Raw genomic sequence first — 12634 nt, forward strand, 5'->3', positions numbered from 1 at the left:
AGCTTGTGTGATGTCCCTTCTTTCTACTTCCTGCGTGTTTTCGAATGGTATGCTTAAGCCTTTCCTCCTTGAAGCCTTCCTAGGACACTATGGCTCTCGGTGATCCTCTCCGCTGAATGTTAAGCACTTGATTGCTGTGTCATTTGACAGTCACTTAATTTAGCTATGATAAGTCATAGCTATCTTTAGATAGCCATAATGAGATACCTATCTTATAGCTGTCTTTATGTTGCTTTTTTTTCTGTTTTATTTGTTGCATATTTCTGGATTCTTTTATTTGTTGCATATTCTGCATTCTTTAAAATGCAAATTATTTGAGGCAGTGACTGATAAAATAATTCTCTTTTTTCATTTACTCGTCCTGCCTTTCAAATAATAGATGCATAGCCATTAGTGAAAGTATCATCGGTGTCTTGGGACTTTTCTAATTGATAAGTATATATTTAAACTCTTTATTTCTAGTCCTCTAGAAATAGAGCAAAATAGAGTGTAAGAGGAAGGAGATTCTTTGAAAAAAATTATGATTAAATTAATTGTATAATCTGAATATGTTTGCAAATCATGCGTTTTGAAAGAAAGAATTTAGATGATAATACTAAGACTCCTTTAATCCTAGTTGGAATTCTGTTTTGTTAGCACTTCTGGAAGCTTACATCAGTGAACAGAAATACTGAAAATTACTCATGTAATTTTTTCTTATTGTTTTGTTTTTTTAAAGCTTGCTTTATGTGCTCTTTGAGGAAGCCTTTTTTGAGATTTGTGTCATTTTTAATGTCATTTTTAGTGACCTGAGGTTGAGCTGTGCATTTGTAAGTTTACCACCTTTGACATCAGTAATAGTTTTGGTAAGAGGTGTCTGAAATGAGCCTTGCTACTATATGGCCCTCACCAGAGGCAACAAAGTAATCTTTCCTCTTTATCTTTGAAAGCAGACAGGATTTAAGTAGAATTGTTTATAAGTCATTATTATAGTAATTTTTCAAAGACCAGAAACAATTCTGGTAAGGCTAGTAGCAGTCATTCCTGAAGAACTGGTTTTAAAAACACCAGAAGTAAATATTTGGCTTTGAAAATTTTTCTCGAAAAAATAATGACTCGAGATTTAAAAAAAATAAGTCAGATTGGGATTGAGCCTTTCTTTGTTTTCAGGAGGTAAAAGTTTTTAGTTTTGGTTTGAGAATATTAACACTAAAAATAAATGTTTTGCCAAATAACTTTCTTAATAAATCCTAAGATTTGTGTTTATTAGTATTAATAGTTTCTTTATGTGAAAAATTATTGATTTTATCTGAAAAGATTCCTTTTCCATGTATTTATCCATCTATCCATTCTTAAAGTCATCCCTCTGTTCATCAGCTATTTGATGCTTCAAATGTGCCAGTACTGTTCTAGGCATTGAGGATACAGTAGTGAACAGGACAAAGTTTCGGTCTATATTACAGTTAATAAAAGTATTTTAATTTTAGAAGAACTGAAGAAAAACTGGATATCTGGTTGTAGATATTACTAATTTCTAAAATGTTCTCCCCAAATTTTTAGATCTAAATGTTAAAGAGAAAATAATTGAAGACATGAGAATGACACTGGAAGAACAAGAACAAACTCAGGTAGAACAAGATCAAGTGCTCGAGGCTAAATTAGAGGAAGCTGAAAGACTAGCCACAGGTGAAACAAGATTGCATAAATATCTCAAGACATAGTGTTCAATTTTCTTTATTTTTCTAGATATCTTTCCTTTTGGAAGTAGTTTAGTATTTGTAATAATTCATAATGAAAAAGTATTTGGTGTGTTTTTGGAATGTCCTGTCGCTTGCCATTTTCCAATGTGATGAAAATTGTTTTATCTAAGTAAAATGCTATGTAGTAAAGAAGGAATACAGTTCCTAATAACTGTATGATAATTTGCAATGTTCCCCAGATATTGAGTAAACTTTCAACTGAGTTTCACCTCTGTTCAGCTTAGTATCATCTTACATGTTTATCTCAATAAATACTCTGATTCCATCCTTCAGAATACCATCACAGGTTTGTTTTATTTTTTGAGAGAGGAAACTACTTGATGTTTCCTATATAATTAGATTGACATGCATTTACACTGTATTCTCTGAACACTATTCAGTGGGTTCCTAGGAGGACCTTGTAGTTTCTTTTCTCTAAGAATTTGGTAACAACTCTCAAAATTGCAGCTCTTGGAATAGTCTCAGTTCTGTCTTGGTCAAGATTCTTCTTCTGGGCTCTGCTGATTCATGTCTGTATCCCATGCCATATATATCTCTAAATATACAGTATAACTTTTGCGTGTGCTTAGAAAATAATTTTATGTTTTCAAATCAGAATTGGAAAAATGGAAGGAAAAATGCAAAGATCTGGAAACCAAAAGTAATCAAAGGTCAAGTAAAGAACTTGAGGATAACACAGATGTACTTAGTAAACAGCTCAGTAAGCTTCAAGATGAGTTTCAGGTATGATTTTATGTGTGTATATGCATGTATGTGTCTACTCTTTGTAATTATCATGAGAGGAGAATTCAGTAAATATTTTATAATTAATTTAGATGTGAGTGGAATAGTACCTGGGAAATGTTAATATGTTTATATGTATAATTTTTCAGTACATTGTATATTTCAGTATATTGTATATTGTACATTTCAGTACATTCAGTACATTGTACGTTTCAGTACAATCAACTGACATAGGGAGGAAATTCCCAAGATACAAAGTACTAAGTACCAATGAAAATATAGTGCTTGGGTCTTCAGTTTTATGTGTTATATATTAATTCTTAAATCACCACTTCTTACGTCTTTATATGTATTTTTCTACTCCTTAAATTTCTTACATCAAATACTGCTGTCCAGAAGGTGACTATTAGAAAATTATTTTGATTATTGTAAATAATCTTTTCAATTTTTAGTAAGTTGGAAAAGAATAGAGTTGTATATCTGGATACTGGAATATTTTTGAAACCACCCTATATAGAAGATATTCTGTTTTTTTCCATATTCTGTATTTTTCCATATTCAGCTGTAACATACTGTGTGTAGAATACAACATATGGGGGAAGTATTTTTTTAAGGTAATTTGCTAAATACTACTTAAAATTTTGTACATTTTATTAAAAGTTGTATTTGTGACTGTAGTTTTTGACGAAAACATAATGATTTTGAAAAGTTGGCTGCATCTAAATGTTTTTCTTAAATTCAGGCTGTATATAATCAGATACTGAAGAATACAAAAAAATTAGTTACTTTCTTTTGTAACTGTTAATTATACATTCTAGAATTTACCCTTTTCATTATGAAAACCCAGAAGCAGCTAGAACAAAGTAAATACTCCACTAATTATGAATAAAATGCATTAACTATATTGGGAATGTTCCTATGAAGGTATGAATCAAGTTCATACTGGTATGTTTTACTTTGTTCTAAAATGATATAATCACATATTTTAGATTATAAACTTTGTAATCCCGGGATGAACTGCCATAGTTCATCCAGCACAGTGGTTTTACAAGTTTTGGGAACAGTGGGATATATATATATATATATATATATATATATATTTTAAGGTGGTATTATTGTTTTTGTTTTAAATGAAGTTTTACTTGGATTTTGAATGCGTAAATTAGTTGCCTTTGAACCCAAAGGCTCTATGGAATCCACTTTGAAAATTACTATCAGCTATATTCTCTGTTCAGCTGTTCCCAACGTTCCTTAAACTAATAAATATTTGACCTGTTGCACAAGATATTCTTTATTTGGCATCCTGTATACCCAAGAATATTTTATTTTTGGAACCATACAATTAGAAATGACCACCACAAACAAAGTCTTTTTTTTCTGGCTTTTAGGAAGACTTGGGTCTCTGTAACTCAGAAATTTAAATTGTTATTTCTTGAGCTCACCGATGAAGGAAAGTCCTTGAGTGGACCTCATAGCAAAACGGAGTTTATAAAGGAAGTACTGTTTAGGAAAGCAAATCAACAATGTTCTTTTTATAATCTGAAGTAAACTCTGATCTTGTCATTATTTAAGGAAAACCACTTATTTTTAGGTTTTAAAAACGATGAAAAGTGATGGGTTGTATAAAAATGTTATAAAAACAGACTGACTACTTCTTAAGAAAGTGTACTATATAAATGTACTTGTACTATTTATATATATAGGAATCTGAACAGAAATATAAAGCTGATAGAAAGAAATGGTTAGAAGAAAAAATAATGCTCATTACTCAGGCAAAAGAAGCTGAGAATCTACGAAACAAAGAAATGAAAAAATATGCTGAAGACAGAGAACGTTGTTTAAAGCAACAAAATGAAGTGGTTGGTAACGATTATACTTTATCTTCACTGTATTTCACCTGCTTTCTTTGGTTTGTTAGATTTATCCTTGGGGTCCTTATCAGTCTACATGGTTGCCTATTGTCTTTTTTTTTTAAAGGCAGTTTATTTGTAAGATGACTTTTTGTCTCAACTTATCTTGAAGTTCACTTATGTTCTTATTTTAATTTTTTTCAGTCCGTTTAGCAAATTGGGAAAATACCTAATTACATCTCAATATCCAGATGCCAAACTTAAAAATGTCTTCCTTTTGACTGCCACAGGGTTATCTCGACATTGTAAAGCTTTTTGCATTTTAAACTGTAGATTAACATGGTGTGTGATTTTACCTCATAAACCAATTTTATCAGGACTGTTTTTTAAGTCCACTAAATAGTTTCTCGAAGACTATAGGTAGAAATAACTTTCAATTTTACATTGACTAGCTGTAGTTCTTAAAATGATTCTATCTTAGCTTTTTTTCCTCCTGTTTTAAATGACAACTTAGTGTGTTTGACACCCAATGTTGCCAGTCAGAAAAAGGAAGTTAAAACACATCATGGATCCTAGGAAAACCATTGAACAACACATTAACATTGTCTTTAAATGAAAAACTGGTTCTCTATTTACGATAATAGTAACTTTGGAGTATTACATTGTCATCTGTTGGCATTTCCTTCATTTAAGACAGAATTTTACTGATAACAGCTAGACTTTCCTGTATTTTCAATAAGTTAAGGATGATTTTCCCACTGATACTTAAAAATATTTTTATCTTTTTATTTTGAAATCATTTTATTTATAAAAAAGTTGCAAAACTAGTACAGAGGCTTCCTATATACCTATCACTCAACTTCTCCTGATCTTAGCATCTTACATAACAGTACTACAATGATCAAAACCAAAAAATTAATATGATTCTAGTACCATTAGCTAGATTATGGACCTTAGTAGAATTTCACCAGTTTTCCCACTAATGTCTTTTTCTGGGTCCAGAATCAAATCTAAGATGCTGCATTACATTTAGTTGTTTTGTTTCCTTAGACTCTTGACTCTTTGTCATATGCCAAATCTTGTGAGACTAATACTTATGATTGCTACAGCTCTGAGATGACAATATGTTTCATTTCATTTGCCAACTCCATGTGATTCGGGTACCTTCAGGAAGTGTTGAGTTGAGCAGGATTCTCGTGCTCCATCTGTCTTAACAGGAAAGGCTGCTGTTCTTTCTCTTTTCCTGTTCCACAGCCCATCAAACCTTCCTGTGCAATAGTAAGGGGCAAGAAGTGAAATCAAAGCCGTTGGCTCTCATGGTCACTCCAATTCCAAACCAGAAATGGAGCTACTTTCTTTTCCTAGTCAGTGGTCTCTCTAGCAGCAATGCCACAAGTAAATCTACTTTGAGTTTTTAATCCTAGGGAAAGCTAGCTTCCTCCTTTCTCCCATATATTGTTTTACAGTCATATGTAATACTTAGGGTGTGTATCTGCTATATTTAAGAAATAAATTGTTGATTTTTAAAATTCTAACATACAGCACAGTAAGTAAACACAATAAACATATCATTCAGTGAATTATTGTAAAGCCAAGTTACTATTGTAAAGCCACTTAACTACCATCCAGTTCAAGAAATAGAATAGTACCAGCGCCCCAGAGGCCCTCTCTTCTGCTTCTTTCCCAAAGGTAATAACTATTTTGTCTTTTAATGTTATACTTTAGTTTTGCCCATTTTTGAATTTTATATAAATGGAAGTATACTGAATGCATTTGTTTGTGCCTGGCTTCTTTCACTCAATATTATGTTTATGATAATTATCATGGCTGGAGTTAGTTCATTTTCATTGCTGAATATTTCTGTGTATGAGTATACCTTAGTCCATTCATTTTAATGTTGAAGATATGTGAATTGTTTCCTGTTTTTGAAGGTTATGAGTAAATTCTCCTGTAAATATTTTTGCACATTTCTCTTACTGCACATGTGCATGCATTTCTGTTGCATGTGTAGCCAAGAGTAAATTATGTTATTTCCTGAAAGGTTTGGGGTTTTACCTGTCATATTTAGATGCTAGCATTGATTTTTCTGTTGGAGTGAGACAGGAATCAAGGCTCTTTTTTGTAAAATGTGGATTACCTGGTAATATTTATTGAGCCTGTGTTTGTCGTTGGAGCTGAGGTGTGTTTCCTGGAGGCAACAGATTGTTGGATCTTGTTCTTTAATCCATCTTGCCACTCCGTGTCTTTTTGTTTGGAGAGTTCAGTCTGTTTACATTAAGGGTGATTATTGATGCATGAGGCTTAATGCTGTCATTCTGTCACTTGTTTTACGGTTTTCCTGCATTACCTGAGTTTCTTGTCCTGTGTGTTTTGGCCTACCCATTGACATCTGCAGTTTCTTATTTCCTTACTTATTTTTTGTGTCTCTGTTCTGTCTTTAAGGTTAGTGGCTACCCTGAAGTTGGTATTCAGGATCTCGTGTATAACAGTCCATTTTCTGGTGGCCTCTTATTTCCTTAGCCTAAACTGATTCAGTCCCTTTCCTCCTCCCCTCCTAAGTTATTCTTGTCATCTCTTATTCCAACTTGTGTTGTGAGTTTGTGGTTAAAGTGCTAAGATTGTCTTTGTTTTTGGTGTTTTCCTTCCCTTTATCCTAATGCTATAGTTGTATATTTGCTATCCTATTCTGATTCTATTTGTCTCCTTACTCTGTGTTTTGTGACCCATTTCCCCCTTTTTTTCTTTTTTCAGATATGAGGACCTTCTTGAGGATTTCTTGTAAGGGCCGGGGGTGGGGGGGGAAGGGTGCGGTGTCTCGTGGCTGCAAAGTCCCTTAGCTTTTGTTCGTCTGGGAAAGATTTAATTTCTCCCTCATATCTGAAGGATATTTTTGCTGGATAGAGTATTCTTGGCTGAAGATTATCTTTTAAAGTTTTGAATATGTCATTCCAATCTCTCCTAGCTTGTAAGGTTTCTGCAGAGAAATCTGTTGAAAGTCTGATAGGGGTTCCTTTATAGGTTATTTTCTTCTGCCTTTCTGCCCTGAGTATTCTTTCTTTGTCATTCAGTTTTGCCAGTTTTACTACTATATGCCTTGCAGTAGGTCTTTTTACATTGACATATCTAGGAGATCTGAAAGCTTCCTCCACATGTATTTCTCTCTCAGTCTCTAGATTTGGAAAGTTCTCTGCTATTATTCCTTTGAGCACACTTTCTGCTCCATTCTCCTTTTTGTCACTCTCGGGGATTCCAATTATTCTTATATTGCATTTCCTCATTGAGATGGCTATTTCTTGGAGATTCTCTTCATTCCTTTTTATTCTTAATTCTCTCCTTTCCTTTGTCTGGAGCCATTCAACCTGTCTTCGATTATGCTGATTTGCTTCTCTGTGGCATCCACATGGGCACTCAGGGAATCCGTATTCTGTTTTATCTGATCCACTGTATTTTTCATCTCTAGTATTTCTGATTGATTCTTCTTTATAGTTTCAATTTCTTTTGTGAAGTAACTCCAGAACTCATTGACTTTTTTCTCTCGGTTTTCCTTTACCTCGAATTTTTTGACTGTAGCTATTCTGAATTCATTTTTGTTTAGTTTACTTATTTCTGAGTCCTCAGGGCATAATTTTGGGTGCTTGTTTTCCCGCTGGTCTGGAGATTGGATGAATTGATGGGTGCTGGAAGAAGGACGGGTCTTCCCCATGGTGATATTATTTGGTTGCAGTTACAGCCTGTCACCACTAGATGGGGGTTGAGAGCCACGTATTCTGAGCCCTCTGCCTTCAGCCCAGATGGTGGCGCACAGCAGGGGTTGGGGGAGGGAGGGGCACCATCTCTAGTGCTTTCCTGATCAGCTCTTGCTGTCTGCTCTCCTGGGGTCTTGGCTTGCTGAGGTCACCCCAGGCGAAAGCTTTCCCCTATTAGAGGGCTTTTCATCTGGGCTGCACAGCTGTGGGAGTCCTGGGTGATCCCCCGGGCTCGCGGCCCCTCCCCTGCTCCCCTTCCCTCACAGAGCCTCCCGCAGAGATCCCAGTCTCTAGGGTAGGGAGCGAAGATCTCTCTTACCCTGTTCCAGCTCCTCCGAGGGGGTCTCCAGCCTCTCCACCCTCCGTTGTTTGGCCTCTGTGGGTCTCCAATGATTTCTCTGCTATTAGGATATTTTTTTTGTTGGAATATGGTTGCTCTTCTTTTGTTGTATGTTGGAGGGGAGAGAGTCCTGGGCAAGCTCACCCTGCCATGACTCTGACGTCCTTGGTAGTATTTATTGAAAAATCTGTTTCTTTTCCAAAAACTGTTCTGCTACTTTTGTCATAAATCAGTTGTCCAAGGGTTCATTTTTATGTATCGTATGAGATTAGGGTTGTGGTTCATTTCTTTTTTTTCATTTGGCTATTCAATTTTTCTAGCACTGTTTGCTGAAATACTGTCCTTTCCTCCAATGAATTTCTTTGGCATTTTTGTAGAATGTCAGTTGAGCATATGTTTGTGGACCTTGTCTTCTGTCCACTGATCTCTGGAATTCTTTAACATCAATATCACACTGTCTTGATTATTCTATTAGGTTTGAAGTGACATAAGTGTGATTGCTCCTGCTTTCTTCATTTTCAAAATAATTTCGGCTATTCTAGATCATTTGCATTTCGATATAACTTTTAGAGTCAACTTTTCCATTTTACACACACACGCGCACACACACACATGTCCCTGCCTGGATTTTGCTTGAAATTCCCTTGACTCTATGGATCTATTTGGGCAGAGCTGACATCTTAACGATACTGAGTCTTTTGACCTTGAAAACAGATTATCTCTACATTTATTTAAGGAATGTTTTCTAGTTTTTCATGTTTAGGTCTTACACATATTTTCTTTAATTTACCAGTAAGTACCTAATGATTTTTGAACTCATTGAAAATAGTATTTTTAATTTTTATTTCTCTGTTGTTTGTTGCTGTTAGTTTTGTCATTTGTTTTACTGTGGTTTTACCTTCTCATTTCCCAAATATGAGGAAAATGCTGGTATTAGGTTAAAAACTGTAATTGTTTATTGAAAGAAGTGACCAATAAGCTAATTTTTGGAATGAAGTGGATTAGGGATAAATATATCATGTGGACATTAATGTATATAAAGGCATTATATATTTTGTTTTATAAGCAAATATTTTATCTAGACTTAACTACGTAATTTGTTATACATCTTGTTCACAGTTGTATTTAGGTGTTATTTATAATAAAAATTTCAAAAAAGTCTTAGATTCATAATGTTTCAAGGTTTACTTTAACATTTTCTTTATTTTCTGATTAGGATATACTTACAGCACAGCTGTCAGAGAAAGATAGTAACCTTCAAAAGTGGCGAGAAGAGCGAGATCAACTGGTTGCAGCATTAGAAATACAGCTGAAAGCACTGATTTCTAGTAATGTACAGAAAGATAATGAAATTGACCAATTAAAAAAGATCACATCAGAGGCTTCGAAAACTGTGAGTAAAATCTTGTTCTTATACAATGCCTTTTTTTTTAATTGAACATAGGAATTTTTCAAAATTATTTAACAGCTTAATTCTGAAAGGGTAAAGTAAGTTTCAGTACACCAGAGAGGAATCAGAGTTGTAAATATTATTTGGATATTTCTTGTGAATTCTGAGTTTTCAGAGTTATTATTATGATTGATTTGTCAATGCCTGAGAAATAGCGCTTTCTCCAGTATTGTAGTCATATCTCCCTGGTAGAATATTAGAAAATTTGTGACTTAGTGTTTAATCTATCTTTAAAATGTAGAAATGTGATTCAACTTGAACTTTTGGTAATATTTAAATACTTGAGCCACACTAAGTTTATTGTATTAAGATACAAATTGTTTTTTGAAAATAAGCATAATAATAAGGAGACGTGAGTCATTCAGGAGTTATTTTTGTAATGTTACCTTGGATCTGGGAACCATGGATGAAGAGAGGATTGCATTTCACAGATAGCTACTTCCCAGTTAAATGAATCAGAGTTCATCTGAAGCTAGTCTTCCCAGAATAAATGATCTGTGCTGAAAAATCTGCTGCTCTCGAGCCTTCAGACAATAGGAAAAGAAATGTGTGTGTGTGTCTGTCTCTTACATCAAAAGACTTCATGATTCTAAGAGAAAGACTGCTCAAAAATCAGGTATTATCATGTGGTGTAAATAGCACAGACTGAAAAGTTAGAAAAACTAGGTATCAGCTGCTGTCACTGTGGTTTTGGGACCTTTGGGAAAATTACTTAGCATTTCTGAACTATCTAAAACAGATAATAATGTCTTCCTAGTAGAGTTGTGAAAATCAATTGAGAGTATTTGTAGAACAGTTAGCATAGTTCCTAACCATAGTGGAAGTCACTACATGCTAGTTGTTTTCTCCATTACAAATTCAATAGAATCTTTCTTATTTGGCAATAATTGGTAGGTGACATATTTAACTTTTGATTTTGCTGGTAATGGTGAGAAGACCCACGTTGGAATTTATCAAATTTAAAAATGTAATGTGATATTTCTTCATAGACACCTTAAGTAGAGTTTAGGAATAGAACATACCCTATGACCTAGAAAGTGGGATGAAGAGTGTGCTGCAAGGAAAGGTTTAGTTGTCAATGTGTTATTTTCTACTCTAATGCTATAGTCACATTCCCAAGAAGCCTCTAACTTTTCAGAACTCTGTTCTCAAAAGCAATTGTTGGGGTTCAGATTGCAACTCAGTACAGACCTTTGCTATGTCATTTGACATCTCTAGGTCTCTTACCTCATCTGAGAAGTAGGAATAATGATTCTTGCCAAATCTATCTCAGAGAGTTGCAATGAAAGTAAAATGAGGGAATATATGTAAAATACTGTGGTAGTTGAAAGTAATCTTTCACATTTCTTTTTGATCAGACTCGGAAGAAGCTAGAAAGTTGCCCAGCCTTTCCTGAGTCTCTTAGGATGAAAGGGAGGAGGAAGGAGAGTTACCTGGTCATTGAAGAAGCCTTTAATCATTTCCACTATTTAGTCCACCGAAATCTTGATTTTTATATTCTTTATGTGAAATGTTTTAATATATTTTCAGGACCAATGATTTGTTGTTTTAACATTTCCTTACTTTAGGAAAAACAAACCATGGATATTAAGCCATGTTCAACGGATCCTGGCAGAGTTGAAATTGAACCTCAATCAACAAGTTTTGAAATTTCCAAGAATGAAGTAGAGGTGGGTATTTGGTAACGTAGTCCACTTCTTTTACCCTCTTTATCAGTGACCATTAATTACCAAATGATAATTGCAAGTGTAATTTAATCAATTGTTTTGGGTAGCTTGCTGTACAATTAGCTCTATGTACTCTCAACTGTGGAAAGGAAAAGTAAAGGTTTTTGAGGAGAGGTGAAATTCTTTTGGGAGATTAAATCCCCAAAGGATATTAATCTCTTCTCAAAATGATATTGATCTCAAACAACAGATCTGTTACTATAAACAAACTTGGTGGTCAGATATAGGAAATCCCACAAGAGAGAAAATAAGGATGATTGTTTACCCTCATTCTTATAAGAATTTTATTAAATAGTATTTTTTGAAATTTTACCCATTTAATAGTTCTGTCACCAAATCTCGATAACTCACAGTGAGTTTCCTTAATATGCAGTGGGTCTAGGGTTCTTTGAATCACCTTGGATAATATAGAGATTCTCACATTGCATATGAGATAGATAAATATTCTATGTAATTTAAAGTTTTGAAGATAAAATTATTTTTTTAATGTATATTTAAAACCCATTTATTGGGAGCATTCAGTATTGGGAAGCTTTGCCTAAGCACTGAGGATAGAAATATAACTAAGACCTGGTTGCCAGCCTCAAGGAGTGAGGAATCTAGTAAGACAGTTAAATAACTGACTACCCTGTTTGATCCTACCTTATGGACTAAGTGCTATTGAATAGCGCTAAGAAGGAACACTGACAGAGGAGGATATGATGAAATTTGCCTGAGCGGTTGTAGAGATGGATTAAAGAAGGTAACATCATACTGGGTCTTGAAAATGAATAGAAGTTTACCAAGCAGAGAACGGCAAGGGAAGGGCATTTTAATCTGGGGAAATAACATGAGCCATTCCTTTTCCCTTGGCCTTTCTTTGATAGTTTTTGGTTGAGTTTCAAATTATTATCATTGACTTTAGAGACTAATACAAATCATATTTTTTGTAGAAAAGTTTTAAGTTGATACATAAACAAGATTAATTTTTAATTACATAGGTAGTCACATATAATGGAACATTTCTTTCTCTGTAAATTTATGTCTGCTGTCCTAAAACCTCCTGATTCCAGTGTCCTA

General features: G+C 34.1%; 1 protein-coding gene across 5 annotated transcripts in view; it reads left to right on the plus strand.

The window, feature by feature from the left end:
- The window catches only part of KIF20B (kinesin family member 20B), a 74075-nt gene that overhangs the window by 53594 nt on the left and 7847 nt on the right, over positions 1-12634 (plus strand). For all 5 annotated transcript variants that reach the window (XM_046655380.1, XM_046655381.1, XM_046655379.1 and 2 more), the window contains 5 exons: positions 1540-1665; positions 2335-2462; positions 4166-4321; positions 9615-9791; positions 11417-11518. In XM_046655380.1, coding sequence (XP_046511336.1) covers positions 1540-1665; positions 2335-2462; positions 4166-4321; positions 9615-9791; positions 11417-11518 — 689 coding nt within the window. The remainder of the gene's footprint in view (positions 1-1539; positions 1666-2334; positions 2463-4165; positions 4322-9614; positions 9792-11416; positions 11519-12634) is intronic.

Source organism: Equus quagga, chromosome 2, assembly GCF_021613505.1.
Source record: "Equus quagga isolate Etosha38 chromosome 2, UCLA_HA_Equagga_1.0, whole genome shotgun sequence".
NCBI lineage: Eukaryota > Metazoa > Chordata > Mammalia > Perissodactyla > Equidae > Equus > Equus quagga.